The sequence below is a fragment of the Halichoeres trimaculatus genome, unplaced genomic scaffold (assembly GCF_033239565.1).
Source record: "Halichoeres trimaculatus isolate MK-OKI-2021-1 unplaced genomic scaffold, fHalTri1.1 fHalTri1_scaffold_9, whole genome shotgun sequence".
NCBI lineage: Eukaryota > Metazoa > Chordata > Actinopteri > Labriformes > Labridae > Halichoeres > Halichoeres trimaculatus.
Window position 1 is genome coordinate 14,063,643 of NW_027437188.1, and position 15,128 is coordinate 14,078,770.

At 41.0% G+C, this 15,128-nt stretch overlaps 1 protein-coding gene across 1 annotated transcript in view; it reads left to right on the forward strand.

Annotated features, from left to right (window-relative positions):
• Positions 1 to 15,128, forward strand: part of LOC141797838 (alpha-2-macroglobulin) — a 30,289-nt gene that overhangs the window by 13,167 nt on the left and 1,994 nt on the right. The window contains exons 17-33 of the mRNA XM_074679523.1: positions 712 to 799; positions 1,557 to 1,794; positions 4,402 to 4,627; positions 4,742 to 4,868; positions 5,888 to 6,009; positions 6,552 to 6,603; positions 7,062 to 7,145; positions 7,239 to 7,415; positions 7,581 to 7,671; positions 10,332 to 10,488; positions 10,568 to 10,642; positions 10,790 to 10,955; positions 11,124 to 11,320; positions 11,400 to 11,615; positions 12,615 to 12,733; positions 14,736 to 14,826; positions 14,967 to 15,035. Of these exons, the coding sequence (XP_074535624.1) occupies positions 712 to 799; positions 1,557 to 1,794; positions 4,402 to 4,627; positions 4,742 to 4,868; positions 5,888 to 6,009; positions 6,552 to 6,603; positions 7,062 to 7,145; positions 7,239 to 7,415; positions 7,581 to 7,671; positions 10,332 to 10,488; positions 10,568 to 10,642; positions 10,790 to 10,955; positions 11,124 to 11,320; positions 11,400 to 11,615; positions 12,615 to 12,733; positions 14,736 to 14,826; positions 14,967 to 15,035 (2,295 nt within the window). The remainder of the gene's footprint in view (positions 1 to 711; positions 800 to 1,556; positions 1,795 to 4,401; positions 4,628 to 4,741; positions 4,869 to 5,887; positions 6,010 to 6,551; positions 6,604 to 7,061; positions 7,146 to 7,238; positions 7,416 to 7,580; positions 7,672 to 10,331; positions 10,489 to 10,567; positions 10,643 to 10,789; positions 10,956 to 11,123; positions 11,321 to 11,399; positions 11,616 to 12,614; positions 12,734 to 14,735; positions 14,827 to 14,966; positions 15,036 to 15,128) is intronic.

Sequence of the window (15,128 nt, forward strand, 5' to 3'; positions counted from 1 at the left end):
AAAAATAACACATAACCACGCCATTTTCATACAGTAGCAAACTGTTATTTTATCAGTGATCGGTGTGAGATCATGCCATTATTGGCTGATACAGCAACAGTTTCACCTCTGTCCCTGTGCGTGCGCGTAATGGATGGAAGGCACCGCTGCAGACAGCTCCGCTTCTCTCTCCTCCTGTCCCACCAGTGCGCTAAGATCAAACAAAGATCAAACAAGTGAGCACATGTGGGGCATCACTCTCTCTGGTCAAATAATCTTGGTGAAATCCTGTAGTGTGTGCTGGTCAGTATTTTCAAATCTAGTAGTTAGTGCGTGCTTAAGATTTAAGAGAGATTATCTGTGAAGATTCTCCTTATGTGTGAGATACAACCTGATTTTAGAATCTTTTAAGATTTTCAAAATCCTGTAGTGTGAGCCAGGCTTTAGTCTTGTCTTCTTCCAGGATGGGAAGCTTGTGCATGGAACTATGTGTATCTCCCCCGGAAATTCCAAACAGCTCGTTTTGGGTCAGGATTTTATATTCATAAGCACCGCTAAGTGCAGGTTTTGTCATTAAATATCACATTTTGTGGGCCGGGAGGAAAGCCAAAGACCCACAAATTTCACTAAAAGACTAAACATGGATATTTGCATAATATGGGACCTTTAAGGCTCATAGTTGTTCTCAGTTTCTTTCTGTAATAAGTGTATCACTGTTTCTCTCCCCTCTAGGAAATTGGAATCAAAATTGTGACCAACATGAAAATAAAGAGACCTCGTAATTGCCAAGTGCGTCTCCCAACTCCCTCATATTACCCAGGTACTGATTTCAGAAAAGGTTTTATTTCTTTTGTAAACTCCACATATTGTCGTGTTCCATAACATGAACCCTAGACAAAGAAGAAATCAGTCAAACTGAAGTGAACAGATATATCCGTGCTGAGTTGGTGGAGAGGTGCTGGAAGAGGTTTTGTTTAAGCAGAGATGGTGTTGTGGTTCACTGGATTAGAGTTCTAAAGATGGGGAGAAAGACTTTTTTCTGTGTGTTTTCACACAGTGTGTGTGTGTGTGTGTGTGTGTGTGTGTGTGTGTGTGTGTGTGTGTGTGTGTGTGTGTGTGTGTGTGTGTGTGTGTGTGTGTGTGTCTGTGTGTGTCTGTGTGTGTGTGTGTGTGTCTAATTTACTCAGTTTTGAGCACCTGTGTTCACCTGCATGGGCATTTTACGTGCCATCATGTTCTGCAGTGGTTCCTGGCAGGATTTGTATAGAAATACCAGAAGAATAATGAATTCTTCTTTCAAAGATTGTGTTGTAAATTCAGTATCAGGTGTAAGAGAAGAAGCTTAGACATTACTAACTAAATCAACTGATATGAAATGATCAACTTATTGATCCATACTTGAACTGAGACTCAGGTACTTGGACTTTTCTGGTAACTTGATGCCCTTGAACACAGGACTCAAAGCTTATCCTGTTGGTAATGTGGCTACAGCGCTCCAAGAACAGAGCATACTGGGGTGATCTAACACAACAGTTATGTGTGAAATTTTTTTATTTTTTTTTTTCGTGTTTTTCCAGGCTTCTGGACTACTTCTTTCTTCAGAACAACAACTACTTTCCCAAGCACTTTCCCCGGCACTTTGGCTTTCCCTTCAAGAACAACCATACCACCAACAACATCTTTTCTGACAACTACAATACCACAGACACAAAGTTTGGCGACGACTTTCCGTCAACCATCTGGACCAGAGGCGAAGAAAGAGGTTATCAGGAAAGTCTTCCCTGAAACCTGGATTTGGGACCTAGTTCCTGTGGGGTAAAAACTGCAATCTTGAAAATATCACTATGCTGTAGTTTCTTTATGCATTTCAAAGAGAAAAGATGAGTTGTGGTGATTTTCTTGTTTCTTTAAAAACAGATAATACTAACTCATGTTTAGACAGATTGACACTACTGTAACATGTCACATTCAACAAGAATGAAAAAGAATGAAAACGTCACCCCACTACAGCCCAACATTATGGGAACACTGAGAGATCCCGTTTCGGATCTTCAAATAAACGAGTCACAATAACTTAATGTAATTCACATTAAGATTAACCAAAGGGTGAAATCAACGATAGATCAAGAAAAGGCTTTTGATTCTCAGGCTTGACAAAATAGCAGCTTGTAGTGTTGGGAAAATAAAAGCAAGTCAAATACACAAATACTGCCGTTCCTCTTGTGTCCACTTAAGGCTGAAATAACGAGTCAAAAAGGTCCCCATCGGGTTTCTAATACCCATTTTATTTCTAAACTCAAGGACAAGAAAAGACATGTTCACAACTTTTGAAAGAAATCTAAGCAACAGCCCTGTTTAATCTCTATTTGGAGAAGGTGGTGATGTAGATGCAGGATGAGTGCTGGCAGGACAAAACCAGGAATCACCAACAATACACATTACCTACAAGTCTCACAGGATAAGGCTGTCAGAGCTACATATGGACAGCTACTAAACTACTGTATGAACTGACAGTTTGCTTGTTGACAGCAAGGTTATGATAGTTAACTAAAATGAAACTAAAAACGAAAAGTAAAATTTAAAATACATTGCTGTTAACTCAAACTAATAAAAACTAGAAAACAAAAATGATAAGTACACTAAAACTGTATCTTGTGTTCACAAAACTAACTGAAACAAACCAAAATTATAAACAAAGTGTCCTAAGTTATCTATTTTGACAATATTAATAGCCTCTAGGATTTAAATTAATCCGACACATTTTCCTAACCAATTTTATGATAGTTTTCGGCAGTTGTCAGCGCCGTACAGCACCATCATAGCAACATACTGGGACGAGCTTGTTTACTGCACTGACTGGCTGTGCGCTGTGCTGCGACCAAACGTAGTGGAGCAATGAATCAGAGCATCTGTAATAGTTTAATTGCATGTGAGTCTGACTTTATTGTTACAGAGTCCAAGTTTCTGATTATTAACGCTCATATTATATTGTTTTATATAATTTATGTCAACATTATTTTTATGTAATTTATGTTATCATTATTTTTATATAATTTTTGTTTATATTTTTTATATTAAGTATATATTATTTTCATGTGTTTAAGGTAGCAGCCAACAGTTCAGTATCAGCATTGACTGAGCAGTGAGCACTATGTTGTGTTGGACTTGAAAATAAACAGTATTACAAAATATTTAATCTGACCTTTTCGAATCCTGCACCTGGTTAATAAGGTATGAAAAAACTATAACTAACTTGAAACTAAACTAAAACTAAACTAAAACTAAGCCTTGTTGCAAAAATCAAAACTAAATAAAAACTAGAATGCCTGCTCTAAAACTAATTAAAACTAAACTGTAATGGAAAAAATATTTAAAACTAACTAAAACTAAACTATAATGACAAATCCAAAACTCTTATAACCTTGGTTGACAAGTTAGCCTACTCTTACTCTGCAGCACCAGGCTGCTAGAGCTTCATATATCTAGCTACTGACGTACGGTTCAAACTTACATTTGCTTGTTGTTACGCTTCAAACCACAGCACTACATAACTGTACTGATACATACCTTACCTCGTTGCGCTGGATCCATTAAAAAGTTGTCTTGAACAAAAAAAATTAGTTCTAAAAAGAAACCACACTCCTGGTTAAAAGACACATTTTTATGACTGTGTGCGTGAGGCTCTGGGCCAGAACGTAGCAATGGTGTCCAATTAAAAGATCCTCATCATAGCATCTTTGATGGAAAAGTAACAAAACCAGTAACATGCAAAAAAAGGTGAGTTCAGGGGTTTTTTGTTTTGTTTTATAAAATATCAAAAAACAAATTTAATTTTTCCCCATTAACAGAGTTTTTTACTCTTTGTTATTAATTCAGGTGTCATTTTTGTCTTTTAATTTCTTGAGATTAGACATTTTGCGGCTAAATCTGGCTTTTATTAAGTCTGATGACAGATTTTTTTTTACTGAAAATAAGACTTGAACACTTGCAACGATTGCATTTTTACAACAAAGTTTTACAATTGTTTTCTGGTATTATGTATTTTTAATAGTCCATTGTTTGTAAATTAGCATCCTTAGATATGTTGCATCCTAAACTGCTTTGACTTAAGAAAAGATAGAATTTTATACTGTGATTATATGACAAACTCATCTTTAACCAGGTGAAAATTGCCAAAGAATTCAGATAAAATGAATCTGCAAACTCTGTTAGATGGGACATGAATCCAGTTTGTTGTTAGTTGCTTTGGTTCCTGGTGACCTCTTTTCTCAATGAATTAATTATTAAACATCATCTATCCCAGTGAAATAAGTCATCTCATATGTTTCTGTTGATGAAATATCTTCTAGCATTCTCAATCTGCTGCTCATAAAACAAAAAATTGACCATCATCCTTCTTGACCTGCTTGTACTTTTGATCAGAGATGAAGGCTCGACAAACCTGGACAAGACGGTACCTGACACCATCACTAAGTGGGTGGCCGGAGCTTTCTGTGTCTCTCCTGTGGGCTTCGGCGTGTCACCTAACGTCGGATTGACGGCCTTCAAACCATTTTTTATCAGTGCAACACTTCCTTTCTCCGTCATCCGAGGGGAATCCTTTAGACTCAGAGCCACCGTCTTCAGCTACCTCTCCAAATGTATTGTGGTAAATATTCACAAATGGGTCTAACATAAAAGGTGCAAGAGCAAAGTGATGCAGTTAAAGTAACACAGAAGAGTTGGAATGTTTGCATGGATACATTTTGTGTTTCTTGTGCAGGTGAAAGCAGCACTGGCTAAATCCGACCAGTACACCTTTAAGGACATCCTTGACCATCAGTACACTGTGTGTCTTTGCGGTGAAGAGAGCAAGACCTTCTCATGGATTGTGACTCCTACTGCCCTGGGTGAGGCTTTAAAACTGGGACCTGTTGCATGCTCTGATTTCGTCACATCTTCAAGGTCTCAGAAATGTTTCTTTTTCCTCCACTGAGACAAGTTCTGCCCCAGCAGGAAAAGGACTGACAAATAATACCAACTCCACTAATGTCTTGGTTTCTGCAGCTACCCTTTATGGGTTCCTTGGGGGATCTCTAGCACAGTTTCAGGGTTGAATGGGAGGACAGCTGTAAAAGCTGATATTTGTGAATGAGACCAGTTAATGTACTGAGATAAACTGGCATACAGGGCCAGTTTAGCTGTAAATGAACACATGCTGGCTTGAAATAGATTTGAATTGACAGGAACAACAAAGAAGCACAGTGGCACCGTTTGTTCTGTTGGGGTAAATTTAACCTTTTGTGTACACTTTGTAAATTAGACAGGTTGTTTGTCTCATTTGCACAGGCTTAGCAGGCACAAAAGTCATGCAATCCTTTGTGAGTCAAGCCCTCGGTGACAGAGATGAGACAGGAGCAGCTAATTAATCTACATTAAGGGCACTGACAGATGTTGCGTTTGCATTGCTGGAAGCAAAGACTGCAGGCTGTGTTTCTGTACTGCTGCCTGGCCCTGAAAGCAGAGGGTTTCTATCAGCCTCCATCAGCATGGATGGAAACGTGGCTCTGATGAATGTCAAATTGCGCTCATCTAACTCCCCCTTAGAGGAATGCTGACAATCACTTGTACTAACAAGTCAGGTAGTATCTCTGACGAAACACTCAGAAACCGCTCCCTCGGGGGGTGATCTGTACTTGTCCTGTGTGTGAAGGATTGTGGGCTGTGAAGGGAGGAAGGGGAGGGGCTGGGAGATGGAGCAGGATGAGGGATAATAAGGCAACAAATAGGGATAATGGAGGACAAATTAAAATAGGAAAGACGGAATGATCTGCTGCAGACAGGAAGCTGATGCCTCAGTATATGAACTGTCCCAGTAATCAATACACAGCTGAGCTTTCAGAATAAGAGCCTGTATGTGTGCACACAGGTCAGGTGGGTTTGAAGGTCAGCGCAGAGGCCCAGACGGACCTCGCTCTGTGTGGAAGCAAAGCTTCAACTGTCCCTGAGGTCGGCCAGAAAGACACAGTGATCCGCAAGCTGCTGGTGGAGGTCAGTGACTTTCAGAGCAGACGCTCAGATGTGACTTTTCTGGGTTAAGTGATTCTTTTTTTTTTCATCTAAAAATGCCTCAAATGAGAAATTCCTATCACAACTCTTTAATCTTTTATTATTCTTTTTTTTATTCTTGTAAAGAAGAATATATCAATCTTTTGAGTTTTGAAAAAACAGAAATGTAAAAAAAATGTTTTTCAACCTTAACTTGACATTCATTTCAAATCATTCAAAGACTACTCAGAGCTCCTCCTCCTTCCAGGGTTTTAGATTCATGACGATACCGTTAAAAACAAACTGAAGAAAGAAAAACTTAATCTACACCAGAGCCTTTGGCCAGTTTATATTTTATTTATCCCCAAAAGTGAATTTTAAAAATCCAGTTTAGTGTCTTAGCTTGGACTGGGGTTTGGCCCAGATTTTCTGTGAGTTTTACACACACAATCTTGAATCTCTCTTGAACACTGGTTGAGTCTGAGGTTATTTTTTAATGAAGTCAACCTTTTTTTTATATTACCCTCTCTGACTCTTCCCACCAGGCTGAAGGAACGCCGCAGTCGGTCAGTCACAGTGCTCTCCTCTGTCCTGCAGGTGAGCAGTCACAATCAACCTCTGCGCCTGTTTTCTGAACCACTACCTTGATTTCCTCATTAATCTGTGTGTATGCAAAATCCAGCAGTACAGACATGTCTCAGGGTCAGAGGTCAGGAATGAGTCTGCCGAACTCATGTGAGTTTTTCAGATCTAATACATGGAAAAGGAGGATTGGACAGTTTTTATGCATTCCCACTGAAGATCAAAAAGCAAATGTTGCTATACAAATGTAGTGACTGTAAGAAAAGAAAAGAACAGAAAAACATGTAACAGTATAAATTGTGGATAAGTTACAGTTTTGTTTCTTTTTCCTTTTTCTTTTTTTTGGAGAATTTGTGATGTGTAAAGACAACAAAATCAAGCTGACAGGGTTTTTACTCTGAGAAAGACCTTAGATTAGTTCATGTTCCTATTAGAGTGTCACTAACGTTCTTTTCTGCTTTTTATGTTTCTAGAAAAGCCTGCAAAAGAGGAAATTTCTCTTGTGCTGCCTGAAAAGTTTGTGGAGGGTTCGGTCAAGGCGTCTGTCTCTGTTGTGGGTAAATGACACAGTTTAAGCAGGTAGCAGGTGAAACTGAATGTGTACAATGACAGAGAGTGGTGGAGGAATCATTCTGCTGTTCTTGGTGCAGGTGACTTGATGGGCCAAGCTCTGAAGAACATAGATAATCTTCTGAGAATGCCTTATGGCTGCGGAGAGCAGAACATGTTGAAATTTGCTCCCAACATCTTTGTCCTGAATTATCTGGAGAGCACAAGACAGCTGACCAAGGAGATTAAGGACAGAGGGAAGCGTTTCCTGCTGGCAGGTGAGATGCTCTAATGCAGAAGAAATGTGGATAAGACACAGGGAAACCTTCAGTCGTTCCAAATATGTGACCTCCGACCTGTGATGGTTTGGGCTGTTGTTAGGTGAGTCTGTAGAGGAACTACTTTCTTCTAGTCTGATGGATTTGTTCATGTTCTTGTTCCAGGATATCAGAGAGAGCTTAGGTACAAGCATCGAGATGGGTCCTACAGTGCCTTTGGGGAATCATGGTACAGATATATCTCTGGAAACACCTGGTTAGTACTTTTCCTGACCCAACTGTCTCACTAATAGCTCTGCCATGTTCCATGCCCGATTCTGATTGGTCCAAACCATGATTATTATTTGGGTTTTGGGAATTTTGCCTTTAGGTTATCTAGAGAGCACAGAACGAAGGCTTATTCAACATTACAGGAGCTCATATTGACAGTGTTGTGGCTGTCCAAAATTTTTTCAGCTGCTGGGTGAAGCTCTTCCCTTTGTGACGCGTCCAACAAAGTTCATTAAAGTCCAGTGATGAGTTTCAAAGGGTTTATTGTGCAGAATATCCAAAATCCAAAACGAGCCAATATGTAATTCAGGCAAAAATGTGAAAATAATACTGGATGAAAACTAAACAAGTAATAATGGTAGAACCAAGGTGAAAAAGATGAACATGACGATAAAAAGTGACAATAAAAAGTGACGGTCAACAAAAATGTCTGAGTCCCCGACTCTGAGGTTCTGCCTTTGTTCTAATTCCCACCACCATACATAATAGGTAAAAAAGAATAACCACAACCATGGATGAACTCAGAGCAATGAAGTCAACAAAGTGACGACATCATCTATATTGCAAAGTAAAAGAATCCAGCTGAACTTATTTAAGCTTCTACAGACATAAACCATGATTGAGAAAACTATGTGAATTGTTGTCAAGTTCTTTGTTAGTTCTGTGATTTTCTGAGCAGCGCAAAAAAAAAGGAGAAGGGGGTTATTGTTGCTCTCCCTATAAATTACAACAGTTTTGTTTTTTTAACGCCTGTTGTACAAAAAGTTCGAGAAAATTAACTGTTATGAGACCAGTTTCAAACTGCTTTGTGTCTGAATTAGTTTGAAAACAAACTTCAAAATGACAGCTTTAAATTTAAATTTAACAGTGAAGAAAGCAATAACCACTCTCTGCCTGTTCACTTCATTTACACACCTGTCACTAAAACTCAGAGGTAAAGTTTTGGTATGATACTACTAAAAACAAACCATTTAAATGATGTCCTCACTTATAAAGCTCATGATATGGTCTGGTTGCATCAGCATCCAGGACAAATTTGAAAAGCCCTTTTTAAAAAAAAAAAAAAAAGACGTTCAGCTCTGAACTTGATTTAAAGAGAAAATTAAAAGTGACACCCAGAGTTATTGTGGGAGTTTTTTGAGGCATCATCAAACATCCTAATAATTAAGGAACCCTCTAGAAATATTGATATCTGCTATTAATAGGCTCAAAGTGGGGTGTTGGGCAGTTTGACAGGTGATGAGTGTGTGGGTGTGTTTGTGGTGAGATGAAACTAGGACTCAAAAGTGAAATTGAATATCCCACAGGAAATAGGATTGAATTGTCAGTTGTGAGTCATTGTACAAATCTGTCTGGATAAGCTCCTCTATATAAAAGGATAACAAAGCCTACACTGTAGCTGAACCATCAGTTGAATGGTTTTTTTTTTTAATCAGACATCATCTTAAACACACAAGAGGTAAAACAAATCATTGAGCACGCTGTGGTCTTCTAGGTCCCTGGTTCCTGGGAAAAGCAACGGTTGACTGGAACTGACTAACGGTATGGCCACACCGGACACAAATTTGTGTCAAGATTGCATACAAAGTCAATGCTAACGCAAGGTTCACACAGGACGCGCCGCGCGTGAAACGGAAGCACCGCGCACAGCAGTTTCTGATCCGCACCGGGGTTAACCGATGTAATTGTTCACACAGCACGCGCAAGGAAGTGCCGTGCGCAGAACGGCTTGCACTCTGGAGCGCCTCTGCTCCGCTTGTCTCTATTTTTTTTCTTCTCTCTATTCTCTACTGTGTTTTCCTCAGCGGAGTTTTGTCGTAGAAGATGAAAGAGCCTCAGGGACACCTACCTGATAGAGAGGAGGAAGGAGCGGGGTAGGGGCAGAGCCACGGAAAAGATGGAAGGTCTCCGTGGTCCTCTCTTTCCTCGACCCCTTTATTATCCCCAGGGAGACCTCCAGGAACATGGGCTCGGGGGTCGAGGGTGAGGTCGCAGGGAACAGCCAGGCAGGGCCAGTGGAGGTGGATTACCAGGGAGAGGCAGCAGGCCCCTCAGGGATTGAGTGTAGAGGTTTGTTGAGAGATGAATATGCAGGCACATAAAGCATCTGCACATCACCCCTCAGCTTGTCAAAATAGTCCAGCGTCCAGCCTCATGCGGTGGCGCAACTTGTCACAGGCATTTAAATTCGCCAATTCACACCCGGTGTGACCACGGCATTAGAAAGACTGAGTAAGGAGGTGTAGGCATATTTGCAGTGTTGCCAACTCCTCAGCATCAGAAGTAGCCAAAGGCCCGCCCAAAAGTAGCCAGAAGTCGCCAGGTCGTTTTTCTCTGTCTAACTGGGGGGCGGGAGGGGACTGAGCCTGCGGCTGCCTACCTGTCAAGTGAGCCGTCTAGTGCCCATAGTGTACAGCTGGCCATGCATGGACGGGGAAAGACAGAAAAACAGCGCTCTTTTTTAACTTTTCTCCCGTGATCTTGGAGCCGCGGACCACCTAAAAAAGTCGCTAGATTTGTTGCTAGTCACTTTTCTCTGATTTTCTCGCTGGGGGGTCCAGAAAGTTGCTAAAAGTAGCGACAAAATCGCTAAGTTGGCAACACTGCCTATTTGTCCTGAAAACTCCTGTGTGTGTGTTCCCCTAGGTTGACTGCTTTTGTCATGAAGTCCTTCTTTGGGGCTCAGTCATATATCTATGTGGAAAACAAGCACATTGAAGAAGCCAAGAGGTGGCTTTCCTCCTTGCAGGATGCTGATGGTTGCATCAGATCTGTGGGGAGACTCTTCCACAATGCCATGAAGGTAAAGGATGTGTTTTTCTCTTTGATATAGTGAAACTTGTTCTTTAGTTAGAGTGTCATAAACTTTGTTTTTTTGTCAGGGAGGAGTGAGGGATGAGGTGACTCTGACAGCCTACGTCATCGCTGCTATGCTGGAGATAGACAATGACGTCACGGTGAGTCTGACACCACTCTGCCACGATCACCTCTTCATGAATGACAAACTCAGACAGACATTACAAACTACCCTTACGTGATACTTTGTCCTTGTAATTCCATTTTCCTGTGTGTGTGTGTGTGTGTGTGTGGGTGGGGGGCTATAGGTTGCTGTGGTGCAGAATGGTCTGACCTGTCTGAAGACAGCGTTGGAAGGTAAAGTTGACAACTTGTACGTCAAAGCCCTGATGTTTTACACCTTCACTCTGGCCAAAGACGAGGCGATGAGGCTGAAGCTAATCCAGGAGCTGCACTCAAATTCCACTGCAGAGGGTGAGACGATAAAACCATCTGCAGCATCTTCTGAAATGGTTTCAGAGGATTGTTTCTTCATGTTCATGCTTGCAAAAGTTTCTTATAAACAGAAAGAGGGTAAATTTAGTAGATACACACAGATTGAGTCTGTTAAACTGATGATGCCTCCTCTGCTCCGTCTGGCAGGAGGCACTCGTCACTGGGTCAGACCTGGGGCTTCCAAGACTCGTCTGGACGCTCTGGAGGTGGAGATGACCTCCTACGTGCTGTTGGCTCTGCTCTCTGGTCCCACCCTGACAGGCTTTGAGCTCGGTTACTCTGTCCCTATCGCCCGCTGGCTCTTCAAGCAGCAGAATCCATACGGCGGCTTCTCCTCCACACAGGTAGAGCACACAGCACACACATGAGGAGACTTTTCTCGTCTGAGCCTTTTTATGACACATTTCTCCTCCTGCTCCTCAGGACACCGTGGTGGCCCTCCAGGCTTTGTCTAAGTATGCCTCTGCTACTTTCAGTGAGGAGGGCAGAACTAACGTAACTGTGAAGTCAAAGGAAACCAAGAAATTAAGTTTCTTTGTAAACAAGAGGAACAACCTGCTGCTCCAGGAGAGCACTCTGAGCAAGGTGCCTGGAGAGTACACAGTGAAGGCCAAGGGGAAGAGATGCGTGCTGGTGCAGGTATGATCAACAACACAAAGAGCTGTAAGATAAGCAGAGCATTTGAGTGTGTGATGGAAGTGAAAAAAAGACCAAGAGGTGAGTCAGGGCTGAAGGAGGATGGATTCAGAACAGGGTTTATGCCCCGGCCATAAGACAGAAACCTTCATCCAGTACCTGCACCACTTTGTCCATTCAGAGCCTGTTGCAGCTGTAACTGAGCAAAGGAAGGAGGAAGAAGCTGGAGCACAGGAATGTGGAAAATGTCTGGGCCACATTAACAGAAATATAAAAGTAGAAGAGAGTTTATCGGGTTGGATCACAAGTTTAAACAAAAGACTTCATCATGACTTTGTTTGTCACCTTTGCTCTGCACTGCAAAAACTGAAACCAATGCTTGAAAATCTGTCTTATTAAACATGATATGATCCACACTCAACTGACAGTTTAAAAAAAAATGTCTGATTGTACAATATTAAAAGACAAACAATAAACGCAAATGAAAGGAATAACATCAGTAGCTTCTTAAAAGTGAGTTGAGGCGCACAATAAAGAGATAACTAATAGAATAAAAACTGCTGAAAGGATGTGAAAACAGAGATCAAAACAGGTCTTTATAAAGGTGACATCAGAAAGAAGCAGGCTTCAAAACTTAATTACAAGAGGTTATTGTAAAGTTTTTTCAGAGAGGAGAGGATAGTGGAAGAGCAGGAAACAGAGAGTGTGTAGAGTGACATGTAAGGAAGAAGACTCAGGTTGGGCTTAGGGGAATGACCAGACCTCAAGGCCAAAACAGCGCCCCAAAGCCAACCCAGCACCGCTTCTCTCCTCAGGCAAAAACGTTATTTCTTTATTTGTTCTTCATTTAAATTTGAAAGGTATTCTTAAAATCTTAAAGTTTGCAGCTGTGCTTTTGTCTAGTTTAAGTCTGAAAAGTTCTTTAAACTCCCTTAGTTTTGAAGAGCCAACAACTGAAACATGAAATCCTTTTTTATGCCATTATTTTAATCCTCTTCTCAGATCTCCATGACTTATAACATCCCCCCTCCAGCCGACTTCTCCACCTTCAACATCATCGCCAACACTGAGGCTGTCTGCAACGCCAGCAAACCAGAGCTCACCCTGTCGGTGCAAGTCAGGTACTGTGTGTGTGTGTGTGTGTGTGTGTGTGTGTGTGTGTGTGTGTGTGTGTGTGTGTGTGTGTGTTTGTGTGTGTGTGTGTGTGTGTGTGTGCGTGTGTGTGTGTGTGTGTGTGTGTGTGTGTGTGTGTGTGTGTGTGTGTGTGTGTGTGTTCAATGAATGGTGAGTGATAAAATGTAGCGTAACCTAATCAAATTTCAAATCATATTTTATTTTTAGAGCACTTTTCATACAAATAAATGTAGCAAAAAGTGCTTTACATGTTTAAAAACAACACTTACCCATTCCCACCACACTTAGACCCCCACCGAGCACATACAAACTTACATAAACGCCTACTCACCCAATCCCCAACCCACGCACACACACACAGACACACACTCAAATTTACTGTATTTTCAAAATGTGTGGCTGAGTACAGAGGAGCCAGGTCAGGAAACGCACTAAGAGGGGACCGTCTGCACCGACTACATGGCCCAAGGCCGGGACACCTCCACCCAGCGCCCACCCCACTGCATGCTAGCAGGGGGCCAGAGCCAGTGCAGAGGACCACCTGCAGAGAAAACACTGGAGATATGGAATAAACACATCGTACAAAACCATAAAACTATTAGAGACAGAAAGTAAGACATAAAACTATATAGCTTAAAAAATAAGTAGATAATCAAAGTGCTGAAATATGATATGAATAATGTAATAAATAGAATTTAAAAAATGAGTAAATAATAACAACAGTAAAAATTAATAACACAAAACAACATAAAAGGAGATGTTAGTTTAAAGCCATACAAAACAGGTTGAGCTTGCTGGCCATAGTGCTCACCGAAAGTACGAGTTTTAGCTTTGGGGATTATTGAAAGGCCAGTGCCAGAGGATCCCAGGGTCCGCAAGGGTTCATATGGTGAAAGCAATTCAGAGAGATTAGAAAGCCCGAGATCCCTAAGACAATTGAAAAAAAAACATCACAAGGACCTTTAGATCAATCCTAAAACACACAGGGAGCTAATGCAATGATTTAAAACCGGTTGAATATGTGCCTGCCTCCTGGTCTTTGTCAGCACACGTGCTGCTGAGTTTTGTAATAGTTGTAAGCTTGAGATATATATTTTTTTGGAAGACCAGAAAGCAGGGTGTTACAATAGTCACTGGAAATAAAAGCATGCATCAGCATCTCTGTGTTAACGCGGGAGAAAAACGGGCGGACTCTGGCTATGTTCTTTAAATGACAAAAACCTGTTTTTGTTACATGTTTGATATGTGGAATGAAACCGAGTTCAGAGTCAAAATTAACGCCTAGATTTTTTACCTGATTTGAAGGATTCAAAGACAGTTTTTGTAGTTTTGACACAAGTTTCTCTCCCTGAGCCTTAGGATTAATTATTAAAACCCCAGTCTTGTCCTGGTTGAGCTGTAGGAAGTTTTCTGCCATCCAGGTTTTTATTTCTGAAATACAAATAAAAAGGTATCAATTGGTCCTGTGTCATCAGGAGACATGGATATGTACAACTGAGTATCATCAGCGTAACTATGAAAATTGATTCCATGCCTCCTGATGATGTTTCCTAGTGGCAGCATTTATAAGTTAATAAGTATGGGGCCTAAGATTGAGCCTTGGGGCACACCACAGTTAATTTCATGGATCTTTGAGGTGCCAACAACTGAAACATGAAATCCTTTTTTATGCAATTATTTTAATCCTCTCCTCAGATCTCCATGACTTATAACATCCCTCCTGTAGCCGACTTCTCCACCTTCAACATCATCGCTAACACTGAGGCTGTCCACAAAAAAATGTGGTTATAATAGGACTAAATTGAACATTTTTCTCTTATAACGATCTAAAAACACATATACCTTCTCTTTCTTTAATGAGCTGTTAATGTGTTGAAGTGTGCTGCAAGTTCAGTTTTAATTTCAGTCTGAGGACCAATGAGGCTTGACTTGACCAAGGAACCAAATTCCTCAGCATAAGATGATTTCCTTTTGTGTGTTTTTGTGCAGTTTCCAGGGTCCAAGAGATGAGACCAACATGGTGATCCTGGACATCAAACTGCAGTCTGGATACACTCAGAACCCCGGGTCTCTGCTGCAGGTAAGTTCCTCCACAGCTGCACTGTGTAGATAAACTCTTAGAGCATCAGTGATATCAGACTGTGCTAACTAACCTCATTTTTTTTTTACATTTACCTAAACGTTTCAGAGAATTAATATTATGTGTGTGTGCCTCTGCAGCTGGAGAACAACCCCTCAGTTAGCCATGTGGAGGTGGCAGAGGGACACGTCATTGTTTATTTAGAGGAGGTAGGAAGCACTAATGCAATGTTTAGTGATGGTGATGACTTAATGTTGTTTATCTATTTTCTTTTCATTGATCCTTTTAATTAACGACTCTTT